This window comes from Seriola dumerili, unplaced genomic scaffold (assembly GCF_002260705.1).
Source record: "Seriola dumerili isolate Sdu_G_001 unplaced genomic scaffold, Sdu_1.0 BDQW01000236.1, whole genome shotgun sequence".
Classification (NCBI taxonomy): Eukaryota; Metazoa; Chordata; class Actinopteri; order Carangiformes; family Carangidae; genus Seriola; species Seriola dumerili.
Window position 1 is genome coordinate 877,325 of NW_019174491.1, and position 14,892 is coordinate 892,216.

Consider the following 14,892-nt stretch of genomic DNA (forward strand, 5'->3'; position numbering starts at 1 on the left):
AGCATTAGCAGCTGTTTACTCACCAGTCTAGAAGAAACGTGAGTTCAGCATCAAACTTGATCCCTTTACTCACCAACAGCTGTCTGGTGTCTCTATCAGCAGTTTCGTCATTTCTTTAGTGAATGAAGCGAATGCTTAACACTAGCCCCGCCCGTCTTGACTCAGATACCGAGTCACTGTAGCCTCCTGTCAGAGGACATGACCTCCTGACAGGAAGAAAACTTACAAGTCAGAATCAGAAAACTTTATTGATCCTCTGGTGGATATTGGGAGACGTTACAGTTGCTCCCTCAACGATTAGAGAATAAAGATAAAATATAAACATTAAATGTAAAAGTATATCCTCATGCTATGATATATAAATAGAGAATATAAATATGTAAGGATACGTGCCACTTTAAAGTTAAAATATAAAATTTATTCGTGTAATTACACAGTTTAAAGTTGCAGTTCAATAATCTGGGGTCAGCTGATCTAATGGTTTGTGGACCAGGAGAAGGATTCAGGACCTTTGACCTGGCTGCTGTGCTTTGGTTCTGACGGCTGGTTCCATTTTGGATCCAGTTCCAAGTTGGTGAAACACATCGGTGAAGAAGTGAGTCCGGTCCTGGAACATGGAACCCAGAGACCCACTGGGATTCGTCCCAGTGTTGTACCTGGTTGGTGTTCGTCTTAACGAAAGCTAGCTAATGTCTCCACTTCCTGTGTACACCGTTTCAAATTAAAAGCCCTCTGGAGCGTTGTGTAATCGCGACTTGATGACATTGCAGCGGCGGCAAAAGGAGAAACACTGACACGTTTTCATGTTTCAGCCTCTCAGATGTGATTTGATGCTTTTCTCGCGTCACAGTAAAACAAGCTAATTGATTGCATTTGTGACATTTCTTTTGTAACTATTCTTAGTTTGAATTTGTCACTGAATCTTTGCACTTTATTTTTCTTAAATTGACAGTTTTCTTCTTGGAGTTTTGTTGTTTTCTTTCCAGAGACAACAACATGTTTGTGTGGACAGATGTTTTCATCCTCAGCATGAAGCAGATGAAATGTTTTGATGTGGCTGTGAAGCAGATTATTGACTTTCAGTGTTTGTGATTCTGACTCGGTTTAACCAGCAGAGAGTCGTTGATTATTTGACCATTTGCATGATTGTCCTCTGCTCTCAGCTCGCCGTCTGATTGGTGCGCAGCGTTGCGTCTTAACTAACAGAAGATTTGACCTTTCGACGGCTTTTTCTGTGTCGGTTTAATGTCAAAGGAACGAGCCGGAGTTGCTGCTAAAATTAGACCCTGGTGCTGTTGTGCTGCTGGTTTGTGTGACTCAGAAACGTTTCTGTACCAACTCAGTTAAAGAAATTCTGTGACAGTCGAATCAAAAAAAGAAAAAGAGCTGAGACTGAGTCAGACGGTTTCTTCTGCGGAAGAAAAAGGAGTGTTGGTGAAAATTGGAAGCCTGTGGAACATTATGTACTGGAACATTACACGGAAATGATCAAAGCCTAAAGGAATTACTCTTATTAGAAAACTGAACGTGGAGTACAAAGGCCTGAATTTAGTGAGAAATCTTCTCCCACAGAGAAAAGACGAGGCTCAGGGTGATTATATATATAGACTTTGAAGAAAAAATATCCTCCCTGAAACACTTGAGCAGTTTTTAACAGCAGCTGCAGACGCTGTTCTCTGGATTCCAGGAACCATTGGGCCTGTTTGGTGTTTTTTTTTTTTTGGTGAAGTATTTTTGTTGTTTCCTGTGGAGAGCACACGAACGTTTGAGGTTCAGACCTCAGAATCAGAGAGCTGTAGTTTCCAGTGATTCTGAAGCATCTTACAGGAAGAAACGTTGAGTGGAGGAGGCAGAGAGGAGAGGGTGACGCCGACAGTGAAAGATAATGATGAGATGCCGCAGAAACACAGAGAAAAGACGAATCAATCACTTCTTCCTTGGACAAAAATCAGGACGAGTGGAGGACAACCTGTGTGAGGTTGTGAATGGAGGGTCACTGGTTAGCGGCTGTTGTGGTCGAGTCAAGAACAGAAACGAAACAGGAAGAGAGACAGGAAATGAAGGGGAGTGACATTCGGCGGAGTCGGACCGGGGACTCGCTGCTCAGCAGTGGTATGCGCCCTGACCCCAACAGCATCTCTCTACTTGTGATAATCGATGAATCAACTGATCTATTCGTGACACATCTAAATAAACCCTGACCTAACACCCAGCAGGTGTCTTCACAGCTCGAAGCAGATGAAGCTTTAGAGATGAACAGAATAAAATCATGAGCGGAGGTTTGTCTCCTCGTCAGCAGAGACAACAGAGAGCTGGTCAGCGGGGTTTCCCTCCTCTGTGGAGGATGTGGTGAATTCTGCGTCTGTGCGTGGACGACCTCCCTCTCACGTGTTCAGCAGCAGCAGAGACGAAACACAATTTCATTTACCTTGCGTCTAATGAAAAGGCAATTTGTCGTGTGAAAGCACGGAGACGGAGTGAGACGCCGAGTCCTGCCCGTCGCTCCGCAGCAGAAATGAATGACACTGAGTCGTCTGCGGCTCCCGGAGGCGAAGCGAGAGGCCACACCACGTCTGCAGCTCCACGAACTCAATCATTCTCTCCACAGTGACCTGTTAGAGCGGCGCTGCGACAGCCTCGCTCAGTATAAACCTCGAAAGCTCCGGGTTTGATGCAAGATGGTGAAAAGCTTTGAATTCAGTTTCTTTAAAAACAAACAAAGGATTTAGGAGGTTTTAAAAAGCCTTAGATTTGATTTGCACAAGTCTTAAATATGTTTCTCTTCCCTGCTGTTGTTTTGTTTTTCCTAAACACAAAGATATTTCTATTTAGTTCATCGATTAATACCAGAACCAAACAGTAGCTGCTCCCAGCCTCTCGAATGGGAGGATTTCTACTTTAATACTTTATGATGTCTTTGGGTTTTGGACTGTTGGTTGAATAAAACAAGATATTTGAATACATCTCCGCAGGCTGTGGTAAAATAAACAGACATTTTCACTTTTTCCTGACATTTTAGACCAAACGATTAATCGGTTAATTCAAAAAATTACCAATAGATTATTTAGATTGCAGCCGTATTTTAACTTTTCCTTGATTTATTAGGTCAAATTATCCAAGTCAATTCCTCACAACCTCCCAACTCAGAGGTTTTGTTATTAAAAGCTCATAACAAATCTGTAGAGCAGTGGTAAATGATTTATTAACAGAACTGTTCCATGGTTGAAAAACCCTCTGTAAATGTCACCAGAACTGGAAACAGCTGCTGTCGGAGAATCCCGCTCGGCCAAAGAGTCACACTGCTTTAAGGAAAAATGTTTTTTTCTCTAGAAATTGACACAACAGCTGGTAAATAGAGCTTCCAAGAGCTTCTTTTAATTAACATGTAGAAACAGTATCCACAGGCATCCTAAATGATGCTCCAACAGTCGTCTTCACTGTAACTAAGTGGCTGTTTCTCCTGCTGGAGCTGTGAATATGTGAGAGCCACACCTCTAATTGAACACTGACATGTCGGAGCATGTTTCAGCCTCATGCCGCCATCAGCTGCTGTCACACTGGGGACCAGGCCTCCTCCTCCTCCTCCTCCTCCTCCTCCTCCTCCTCCTCCTTGGGCCTCCACCTCAGCCTCGTCTCCTCCTCACACCTCCTTTTGCTCCTCTACTCCCCAGACAACCGGTGTTCAAAATTCATCCTCAGGCTCTCTTCCCTTGGGCTGGTAAACATTAAACTGAAGACTACCTGCTGCATTTTATTATAACAATATACATAAAGATATATACATATATACATCCAAGAGTAAGATATCTCTAACTATGATAGGGCTATTCATGGTCTCCAGAAGTGAATCTGAAAGATTGTGGTACCCTTCTGACCTTTCCTGAAGTACCTTCATTAAGATTTTTAACTTTTTGATAAGATATTTAACGAAAATAAACCACTGATTTCCATTGAAGTAGCTGTGTTATTCATGGTACCCAGAGGATGAATCATATCCATTTCAGGGACATCTTTATATTTCCTCAAGCAATCCAATTGGTCCAAATTACTGCTTGTACACCTGAAAAATATAAATCTTAAGGTCACATTGGCATAAATTTGCTGTAGATATTCATGGTTCCCAGAAGATGTATCTTAATGATATCTTTGGCCGCTGTACTTTTTCTCTAATGCCAAAATTTGGCTTAAATTTTGTCTTGCACAAGAGACAAATCAGAATCAAGAAACACCATCAAGATCATTAAAAAGCTCATTGCTGGGTTTCTGTTAAATTCTATGTAGATAGTCACGGTCCCCAGAGGATGAACCATTTCCACTTTGTACATCTGATCATGGTCTTCAGACTGATCTGAAGGAAAAATGATCAGCTTTGAACACAAGATATCACAGACATTAAAAACTGATATTGTTGTGACATTTGCTGCACGCTCCCAGGAGGATACACCTCCACCTGTAATCGTTCTTTTTCTTTTCTAAACTCTTCATCAAGGTGAATTCTTCTGCCGTGTCGCCACAGCTCGTTGTCTTATGATGAAATAAAATGTAAACCCTCCTCGACCTTTAACCGTGACCTTCAGGTGTAATCGTCTTCCCGACACTTCCTGCAGATACTTCCTGTCGATTAAACGACCACGGACTCGTTTCCCAGACGTTTGTCGGGAGCTGAATTTGGGACAGAGTGTTGGGAGGATGGCGGCAGCTGGGCAGGTGGTCGTCGTTTCCCACGAGGCTCCACGGTTGCAGCTTTTGAGAGATGAAGCCCGTCAGAGTTAGCCAAACAGCGCTAATGCTCTCCCCAGAAAGACTCCCCGTCCAAATGTTAACAAGAAAATCAGAAGCCGGCTGTGTTTGTGTGCATTTTGAACAGATGCTCTGGCTGTAAATATGGGGGTGGGGGGGGGTTGGGGACGCCATTTGTTTTCATTTTGTTGCGTTCAGGGGAAGCGGGAGGATTGTGTTGTGAGAGAAAACAGTCATTCAGATGCAGGGTGCAGCAGATTCAGTCCGAGCTGATCTTTATCTCCCGTCCTGCAGGACTCAAACACACAAACAGCGTCGGTGCCTCGTTTTCACTTTGTTCTGCTTCGGCAGTTAATGGAGGTTTGTGATCAGACTCTGAAGCTCGAGCTCAAGGAAAGAACCAATCGCCTCCTTGTATGATCTATATGTTCGTCTTCCCCAGAGCGTCAGTCTCTTTGTTTCCATCAGTGCTTCTCAAACCGAACGGACCCATTGAGACCACGGACCTCCATTTTGTTTTAAACCCTCGACCAACATAGTCACACAGTTTGTCATTGTGTTACTTATGGATGGAATTAATTTCCCTTTTTTCTTGGGACTCCCAGGAACCTCCTGAAGACCCCCAGGGGTCCCCGGACCCCACTTTGAGCACCACTGGTGTACAGCAGTGAAAATACTACGTGTTTAAAGCTCTACATAACAATGGGAAGAAATAATCTCCTCATCAGCAAAACTTAGAGTTTCAACCAGAGATCGAGTCAAAATGTTTAGAAAAAACACTGTTTTCAACTCATGAATTATTCTCATGTTATAATGAGATGATTAATTCACACGTTACTGAACAAGCAGTTGGTTGTTTCTTATGTTGTATGAGTGTTTATGTTCTTCTGAGCAGCAGCTGTAGAAGCAGAAGATCAGTCACTAACTTTTCTTTGTAAACACGTAACCTCTTCAAATGAAAGGTTTTCCACGTGGCAGCAGCAACGTGTAATTAATGGAAAAAATGTGTAATTTCTCATTGAGATTTAAAGGTGCCCTGCAGAGTTTTCCTGTCAGTGAATATGTTTGAATCAAAGCTGATATTTGTGACTGTGTTGTTCACCTGCACATGTGGGAGTTATCAGTGTGAAACCTTCGTCACAGATTCTTTTAACTCAAAACCAACAATTCAAAACATTAATGCTTCAGTTGAGGGTTTGTTGCACGTGAAGCTACAGGATGGATGACGTCACAGAGGAGCAGGAGACTTTAATAAACTCACATTAAATGTTTCTGCTGAGGCTGGTGCAAATAACATTAAATATCTGGTCACTACTTGTTCGGCTGTTCAGTAGCAGACGTGGTGGATTAATGTTGAAGCAACGTGTGTCAGTTCTTTTGAAGAAGAAATAATAATAATAATAATAATAATAATAATAATAATAATGATTAAAACACATCGTTATGACTCAAACAATTAATTGAATAATAAAATTAGCTCAACAACAACAGACGAGATTCCAGTGGGACTTCCTGTAACTCTGCGGCGACACTTCACTGAATTCTGAATATGAACTGAAATAAATGAAGTATGTTTTTATTAATAATCAGAGCATGACGAGTCCTCAGTGACTGCTGCTCGTACCTGCGCCACAGGTGAGTGGTCGTCATCTGACATCACTGTGATTCCTCTGTAACTGGTGCAGGTACATGAACACTCACCTGAGCGTCATGTAAAAGTAAACTCTGTGTGTGTGTGTGTGTGTGTGTGTGGGATGGTTAAACGCTCATGGCCAGAGATGATGGATTGTAAAGCTCAGTAACTCACAGTATCCCCCCCCCCCCGTGGTGCTGTAGTAGAGGTCGTCTCCGTCAGTTATGACTCCACCACTTTGCTCGAGCGTAGACCGGCGGCTGTGGGAGGAGTCTGGACGCGGTCGACACAGTAAACTGTCAAACACGGTGTAGACGGTGTAAAACGGTTCAGCGCCGTAATCTCTCTCTCTCTCTCTCTCTCTCTCTCTCTGACACAACGTCGCTCAAACTCCCGAGAGCAGCTGATTTGGAAACTATCAGCACTCTGGTTATAAATTTCCCCAGTGTGAAAAGCAATGCATACAGAATGAATCCGCCTCTATTTATCTATCTGACTGTCCACACACACACACACACACACACACACACACACACACACACACACACTCTCTCTCCTAACCACCTGCCCTGCTGGAGGGAAATAAAAAGAAACGGCGGCTTTGGACTGGGTTGAGTTTTCCCGCTCCCCAGACGTCTCCTCGCGTCTCTTTCAGATCACAGATGACAAATAGACGCAGATCTTCCTCTGCCGGCCCGGGAGCGGCCCAGCTGTTACGGCACCGCGGCGTCTCGTCCTCCTGAGGTTTCCTCCGTGTTTGTTAAAGAGCAGCGAGGGTGAGGACGAGGAAGTGGATCAGACAGAAGAAGAAGTTTAGAGAATCAGCTGCTGATGGACGACGACGAAACGAAAGTGACGTGGAGCGATGAGTCGTTTATATCAGAGCTGCTTCGTCTTATTCTGAAAGGATTCAGATGTTTATAAAGTTTCTCCACCTCAGGAGTTTTTATTTTTCTAGTTCAGTGGCTCAGGGTCCAACAGAGGGAAGAGTCTCACCTGTGTGAAGGTAGACCTCTGGTCAATCAGGTGTACTGATTGGTTCGAGCTAAATAAACCCCTCCCCCCATCATAGATGATTCAGAGTGACGAAGGGAAAAAGAAGATTATTTTAGCTCCTAATGAACTTAACGAAGCTGAAAACAGAGACACAAACACACGGTGATTACAGCCGTGGCTCAGGAGGAAGAGCGGCTCGTCCGCTAATCAGAAGCTCGGTGGTTCGATTCCCGCCTCCTGTTGAAGTGTTGTGTTTGGTTCCGTCAGCGTGTTTTTACAGCTTCATGACGTAGTTTCCTTCTTGTCGTTGATCATTGTGATCAGGAAACAGTGGAATTCTGGGATGGTGAAGCGTCTCGGTCGGTCAGTCATGTGACTGAGCCGTCCAGATGTGTATTTTGTTGCTTCTCTCGTTAAATGATCTTGAGCCCGTTGATTAAATGAAGCTTAACGAACTAATTCACTGGATTAAACACAAACAGTTTTCAGAAACTTTAACAGGAGTTTTTAAAAAGTGAAAAAATGTCTTCAGTTCTGTTTTTGTGAATATTAGTTTTTAAAAGTCGAGAATCGATCACAGCTGATTTGAATCTCTCTTCTCTTTCAGAATCAGACGTTGTGCAAAGGCCTCAATGAACTTCAGAACGGACAGGTAGGAGACCAGGTGTCTGTCTGTGTACAGTTACAGTTTCTAACCTTTAACAAAGCAGCTGTCATCACTATAGAGACAGCGATGAGCCGCTCTCTCTCTGTGGAGCCTTTGAATTAGAAATCTTTCCTCCTGAAGAAGAAGAACCCGAGCGTCTGTAAAAATACAGATCGTCAGCAAATTCAGAAGTGAAGCTCCTCGTTCTGCAGATCGTTAATTCTGAGTCGTCAAGGCGTTAAAACTGCTTCATATCCACTTAGTTTAAAGCCTCACTTTTTATTGGTCAGAGAGGAGGCGCCACCTTTTCAGGTTGGACATACGTCCGTCTCTTTCTCGTGGACAAAGGAAAGGTTCACTGGGACTCAGGGACAAACTTATTTAGAATTGGTGGTCAAAGGTCAAAGGTCAAGGTCACGGTGACCTCACGTTCTTGTGAAAAAACATATCAGAAACACCCAGAGGGAATAACTCTCAATGTCACTCATTACAACACAACTTAACTCAAGTGTTTATAAAGATCAAATGATGAAGTGAGGACATTTTATATCCAAAAGGTCAAAGGTCAACTTCACTGTGACATCATAATGTTCTGCTAAAACACCTCTGGCCTTTATTCAGTGCTGATTGTGACTGTGTTTCTGTGACTTGGCTGGTTTCTGGAAACAACCACGAGGAGCTGATTCTTGTCTTGGATTTCTAACCTGACACGAAGGATTTAAACGAGACTCCAGTAACGATATCTACGACCCAGAATCCTCTGCTGTAACAGCAATGATAATAATGATGATAATAAACTATATTTGTACAGCATCTTTCATACTAGAAATGTAGAGGTCACAGCTTTGGGCCGTAACTGACGGATGCTGCTTCCTCGTTTTCCTGTTGTCTGAACCTTCAGTAAAGCAGCAGCGGATGACCTCCGTGTTCTCCGAGGTTCGTGGTTAATCAGGGAGTTAGCAGCGTAGCTTGGTCCTCGTCCATTAAGGCCTTTGTATATGAGGAGGCGGAGCCTGAAATCAATTCTAAATGTAACAGGAAGTTAAAGCAGACCGACGCTCTCTCCTCTTGGTTCTGGTTGTAGTTGTAGAAACTTTGTCGAAGGACTTTGTGTTCGGTTCGTCAAACCTGAAGCGGCTCTGTCTCCGTCTCTGCTGCTCGGGTTTAGAAAGAGAGCGAGGGACGGCGGGACGGTCTCCGTTGTGGCGTCCTGTGTGCGTCCACAGTTTGTCTGTGAGACAGGAAGTGTCGGTGACCGCAGGGAGATGCTGAGGAATGTAAATGTGAGACGAGGGGGGACGAGCGAAGAAGAAAACAGCTGGAGATTCATTACGTGTCAGTTTAATTTCAGAGCTGCGATTCATTACAGAGTGGAAGTGGATTCTGTTTTCTGCTTTCTGCCCCCCCCCCCCCACAGAGCTCTGGAAAAAAACTAATTAAAATGAACTTTGCGCTCTGTGATGGGTGGATAATTGTTGCAAGGCATCGGCGTGTGTAATTGAGGCTGGATTTGTTTTACAGGTTTACCTTGTAAATGGGAGCATTTGCATTTTTTTCCCTCAGCTGGTTGTTGCAGGACTCTCGTCGGTTTGAACAGCGTCCAATTGTTTTCAACACGGCATGACAGCGGTGCCGTTAAAGGTGTTTCTATCAGTTTATTCCTGCTGCTGTTAACCAGAGGAGGTAATTAAAACAGCTTGTTGAGAGTCTAACAACTGTCACCTCAGTGAAGCCACAGAAGTTAGCAGAGCGGTGGAGCTGCTGCCTTCACTCACATTAACACATAAACACAAGGGTTTTTTATTGTGGCTAAAGACTCGGGGAGTCGTAGTCCAGCTCCTCCTCCTCCTCCTCCAGCACCGTCCTCTGTTTCCTCCCCGAGGCTCAATTAGACCCGAGGCAGAAAGGAGATCAATCCTGAAAATCTTCATCCGACAGACCCTCCGGAGAGGAGGAGGAGCCTCCCAGGTGTTTAACAGCCAATCAGCATCCAGGAGCCAGATCCCCCCAACACAGAGACTCCTCTGACCCCCCGTCATCTCGCTGTGTGCTCTGCACACTGAGGCAGGTGGTAGGAGGTCGGAGCGTATCCCAGCATGCACCGAGACATCCTGAACACCGCACTGCCAAGAACTGACGACCTCGTGTCACAGGTTGCAGCAGCTTGAAATGAGAGTCATGAAGAAGAAGAAGTCACAAAAATATTCAAAGACAGTCGAATTGTTTTGTGTAGAAGAAGAGTTATTTCCTGTTTAGTTGGATCTAAGCCCCCCCCCCCCCCCCGGTCTGACCTTGTGGTTGGTCGTCTTATCTTGGTTCTTTTGTGAGGTCGGCCGGTTATCAGATCAATATTCAGCATTTTTATGATCAAGGATTTGATTTGAAATAAATTGATGGCAGATGAAGCTGCAGAAACATCACAATGTTACGAACGAGCGAGAGAGAGAGAGAGAGAGAGCGAGGCTATCGCTAACTGCTAAGCTAATATCGCTTCAAATATCTATCATAGTTTTTGTTGGTTCCTGTCTCTCTGTGTCATGTTGCATCTCATGCAGTTGTGGTGTCTCTTTGTGTCTCTTCCTGGTCGGTTCAGCGACTGTCCAACAGGAAATGTTAACCACCTCTTCAAACAGAGGTTCTGGTTCTGATCCCTTGGGCTCCTGGTCCCTGATGACCTGTACACTAATCCATCCATACCTAATCCATACCTAGTGACAAACTACCTTAAGTCAAGCCGTGATATAAGCCCCCCCCCCCGCTTCATATGAAGGACACAGTCCTCATGATGCCAGTGATCCACCATGTCTCTGACTGAATCACCACCTGCTGGGAGCAAATTAAATATTGACTTGTGGTATTGACTTGTAGATCTAATTTGAAGTGATTGTGGATGAGCAATAATGGTGTAGAAAAATGAGTCGGGGGCCGCTTTAATGGCGAGCTGTCGGCCACTTGTTAAAGGCGCTGTAATTGGCTGGACGGAGCGAATCATTGAGTCGGAGCAGGAACTAGTTTAGGTAGAAGTCGAGGTCACTGTGAAACAAACCACCTGTGTTTTATGATTGAATCAGAGCGATGCTGCAGAGAGAAATAAATGAAAGAAAATGGCTTGTGTTGAAGGGAGGCCCCCGCAGTCTCCCACAATCCCACGCTGCCGTCCGAGTATCGCCCACCCTCCTCCGGCCGGCGAGGAAATCTCATCTCAGACGCAGCGCTGCAGCAACGAAGCGACTCTCATTCAGATCCACTCCGTCAATATTTGCTCACCGGCCTCAAACCAAATACTCTGATATTGAAAGTCGTCACACTCAGAGAGGCAAGAAGGAGGAGGAGAAGGAGGAGAAGGAGAAGAAGAAAGAAGGAGGAGAAGAAGGAGGAGAAGGAGGAGAAGGAGAAGAAGAAAGAAGGAGGAGAAGAAGGAGGAGGAGGAGAAGAAGGAGAAGAAGAAAGAAGGAGGAGAAGAAGAAAGAGGAGGAGAAGAAGGAGAAGAAGAAAGAAGGAGGAGAAGAAGAAGGAGAAGAAGGAGAAGAAGAAGGAGAAGGAGAAGAAGAGGAGAAGAAGGAGAAGAAGAAGAATAAAAGGAGAAGGAGAAGAAGGAGAAGAAGGAGAAGGAGAAAGAAGGAGAAGAAGAAGGAGGAGAAGAAGGAGAATAAAAGGAGAAGGAGAAGAAGGAGAAGAAGAAAGAAGGAGGAGAAGAAGGAGGAGAAGAGGAAGGAAGCAGCCAGATGAAGGGAGAGAGATGGAGCTCCTCCACCAGCTCTGATAAGACGCTTCAGTCAGGATTTAAAGGGACAGTCCGGAGTTTTGTGGAAATGATCCATCAGCTGATTGACAGGAAACTAATCAACAACCATTTTGATGATTGATTAATCAGAACTGAGTCATTTTTAAGCAGAAATTCTGTTTCTGACTCTCACTTATGAGGATTTTCTGCTTTTCTCTGTCACATGATGAGAAATTGAATGTGGGTCAGATAGAACAAAATATTTGAAGATGACACCTTTGAAAGATAAAATGACAAATTGTTTTTTACTTTTTTTTCACAATTTATGGAGAAAACAACAGATTTATTTACAGATGAAATAATCCTCAGGTAAATGAAGAAAGTATCTTTGGGTTCGGACAAAACGAGACGACTGGAGACGTCACGGTTTAATAGACGAGTTGATTAATCAAGAAAATAATCACCAAATCAATTGATCCGAGTGGGAGCAGATCTCTGCAGCAGGTTCAGTGTTTGACACCAGAGGTTAATGATGGTGGTGTCACAGTCACATGTTCACCTATCACATACAGGTGTAACGTGCAGGTGTCCACACACTTTTGGCCTTGAAGCGTATCTTCTTTAGTCTTTCTTCTGGGAGAGAGTCTCTGTTTGTGAGAATTATTCAGTTTCCAGAGAGAAACGAAGAATAAAAACAGATTTTCTGCCGAAACTGATCAAATAAATGAAGAGATGAATAATCAGAGAATCGATGGCGAAGAGAAAACCAAGCGAACGGCGAGTGTTCCTGTTCGTGTCCGGTCCCGGCGTCGTCTCCTCTCTGACACGGAGCTTAATTACGCACCATCTGCCACATCTGCCTCCAACATTTGGTTAAACGCACTTTCTCTGTTTGAACAAAACGCTTCACTTACGTTGAAGTAGTTAGTGAGCTTTTTTGTTGAAATATACTTTCATTTCATTCTTTTCTACACTGTTAAAATTTATGATTTGACACCTGGATTATTCATATGAGAAAATAAGATGAACTTATTGCAAAAAATAACATTTCCTTGCTGAAAATGGCGGCCATCTTGAATTTTTGGATGTTTTATCAAAAGAGTGATACCCACGGAGGATTTGTGCCAAGTTTAGCATTCGTATCCACATTTGAAACATTCCCTGAAACTATCTGCTGAGCTATTTAAACTTATTTAGCAGTGAAGTGAGTGTTTATGACCCAATAACCCTAAATGAGCAGTTGGTTTCAGGCTCGTAATTTCCACATAACGACTTAATGATCCTGTTTCCTCCAAATTAAAACCACTTTTCTTACCATAAAAACTCCAAATTAAAACGTGATTTTCATATTTAGTTTTTATCATCGTCCAAATATAATTTGTTACATCATCTCCCAGACACAGCTGATCGGTTGATCAGAAAAGTTCATCTGCAGATATTTGGATGATCAGGTCGTTGTTTCAGTCATTTTTCAGATGTGATGATCGGCTGCTTCTCTACATCATATATAACACGTGAAGATGTCTGGGTTTTGGATCCGTGTGTTTTCAGCCAGTTTCTTTCTTTCTTTTTAAACCAAAAATGAAAATATGTAAAAACACGTGTTTATAATTTCTTTTTTTCTTTTGTCGTTGTCGAATTGAAGAATGAAGTTAAGCAGGTTGCACGGACGTAAAAGTGACTATTTCAAAATAAAAGCCAAGAGGATAGAGGGACAGACAGTTTGTTTATTATTTGTTTGTGTGTTTACTGACTGTAAACAGTCACAGGCGTGTGGCCTGAGTCCCTGAAGCTCTGAGTCTGTGCTGTCGGCGGAGTCGGTGTGAGTCTGGTGTTGTTCCTGGATGACGGAGCTGTCGCTGCGTCGCATGTTCACCGTCACTCACAGTCTGTTCTGGATGCAGGACCGTCCCTCAGACCTGGTCCAGTGGACACGAGTGAAGCTGCAGGTTCTTTAAGAATCCTGCTTCACAGTTTCACCCCCCACACACACACACACACACATCATGTGGGCCGCCCTGCACAACAGCAGCAGTGAGAGTGTGTTGGGATGTTTCCTCTCTGCCTCAGGCTGTGTCGCCTCCCTCCCTCAGATGAAGGAGGGGGGGTGGGCAGGGACAAAAACCCCTGCCTTTGTCCCCCTCAGATCCCCCTGGGTGGCTGCAGGAAGTTCTCAAATGTCTGAAGAGACGCAGCAGATGCTCAGTTATCACACTGCAGTTAGACCTGAGTTTACGGAGGAGTCTTCAGGAGACTTTTTCTTTTTCATTAGCATAAATATAACGAGCACTTTCTCCACTTCTCTTGTAATTAAGAGCAAACTGTGTCCTGGAAATTTACAGTGAAAAAATCCGTTCCTTTCTAAGAAATAATGAAGGTTTCCAGGAAATGATCTGTAGAATAAAACGTCAAAACCGTTATTTCCCACATCCAGACGTCACAGACCCGAGACACAAGTCATGACGAGGCTGAAGAGTCTCAGCAGCTGAAATCAGTGACTTTGTAGTTGAGAGATTTTCACATTCACTTGCCCACAGTCACAGTTTGTGTCTGAGCCTCTAGTGTCGGTCTGATGAACTGCAGCTTCGGGACATTTGAACATCAGTTTGTGTGTTTGTGCGTTGAAGTGTGTGTGTGGTGGCTGTTCTTTGTGGCTGCATCTGTCTGCCTCTATTGTTTGCAGAGGTCCATCTGCTGGCCTTCAGCTCCCCCCCCCCTTCAGGCTTCCCCCTTCTCGTGTAGGCAACAAACACCCCCCAACCTCACCCCTGTTCCTCCTCCCATCCTCCCCTCTCAGTGAGAGCCAGCTGTCCCCCCTCCTCCCTCCATCACTGACGTTCAGTGTCAGACCCTGAAGAGGCCTGTAGTCCAGTCCAGACCTTTAACTCTGGATTAGACCTCAGTGAGACGACGGCACTGGTGAGCAGTCATTTTCATTATTTTGCATATTATTTAATTCAACATGCTGCTTAACATAATTAAATATGTGCATATATAAATAAGAAGTAGAAACTAAAATCACAGTAGAGTAGTTTTTAAATAATAATAATTCTGCTTGTTTTAGAGGATTTCTGTTTTTCTTTGTTTTATTTGATTTTGAATAAAATAATTTAAGATTTTGACTCTTGGGTAAAACAAAACAAACACTTTAGA

General features: G+C 43.8%; 1 protein-coding gene across 1 annotated transcript in view; it reads left to right on the plus strand.

The window, feature by feature from the left end:
• The first annotated feature begins 13,583 nt into the window (after nt 1-13,583).
• phf21b (PHD finger protein 21B) overlaps nt 13,584-14,892 on the plus strand; it is a 40,579-nt gene continuing 39,270 nt past the window's right edge. Inside the window, exon 1 of the mRNA XM_022755839.1 lies at nt 13,584-13,688. Coding sequence (XP_022611560.1) covers nt 13,584-13,688 — 105 coding nt within the window. The remainder of the gene's footprint in view (nt 13,689-14,892) is intronic.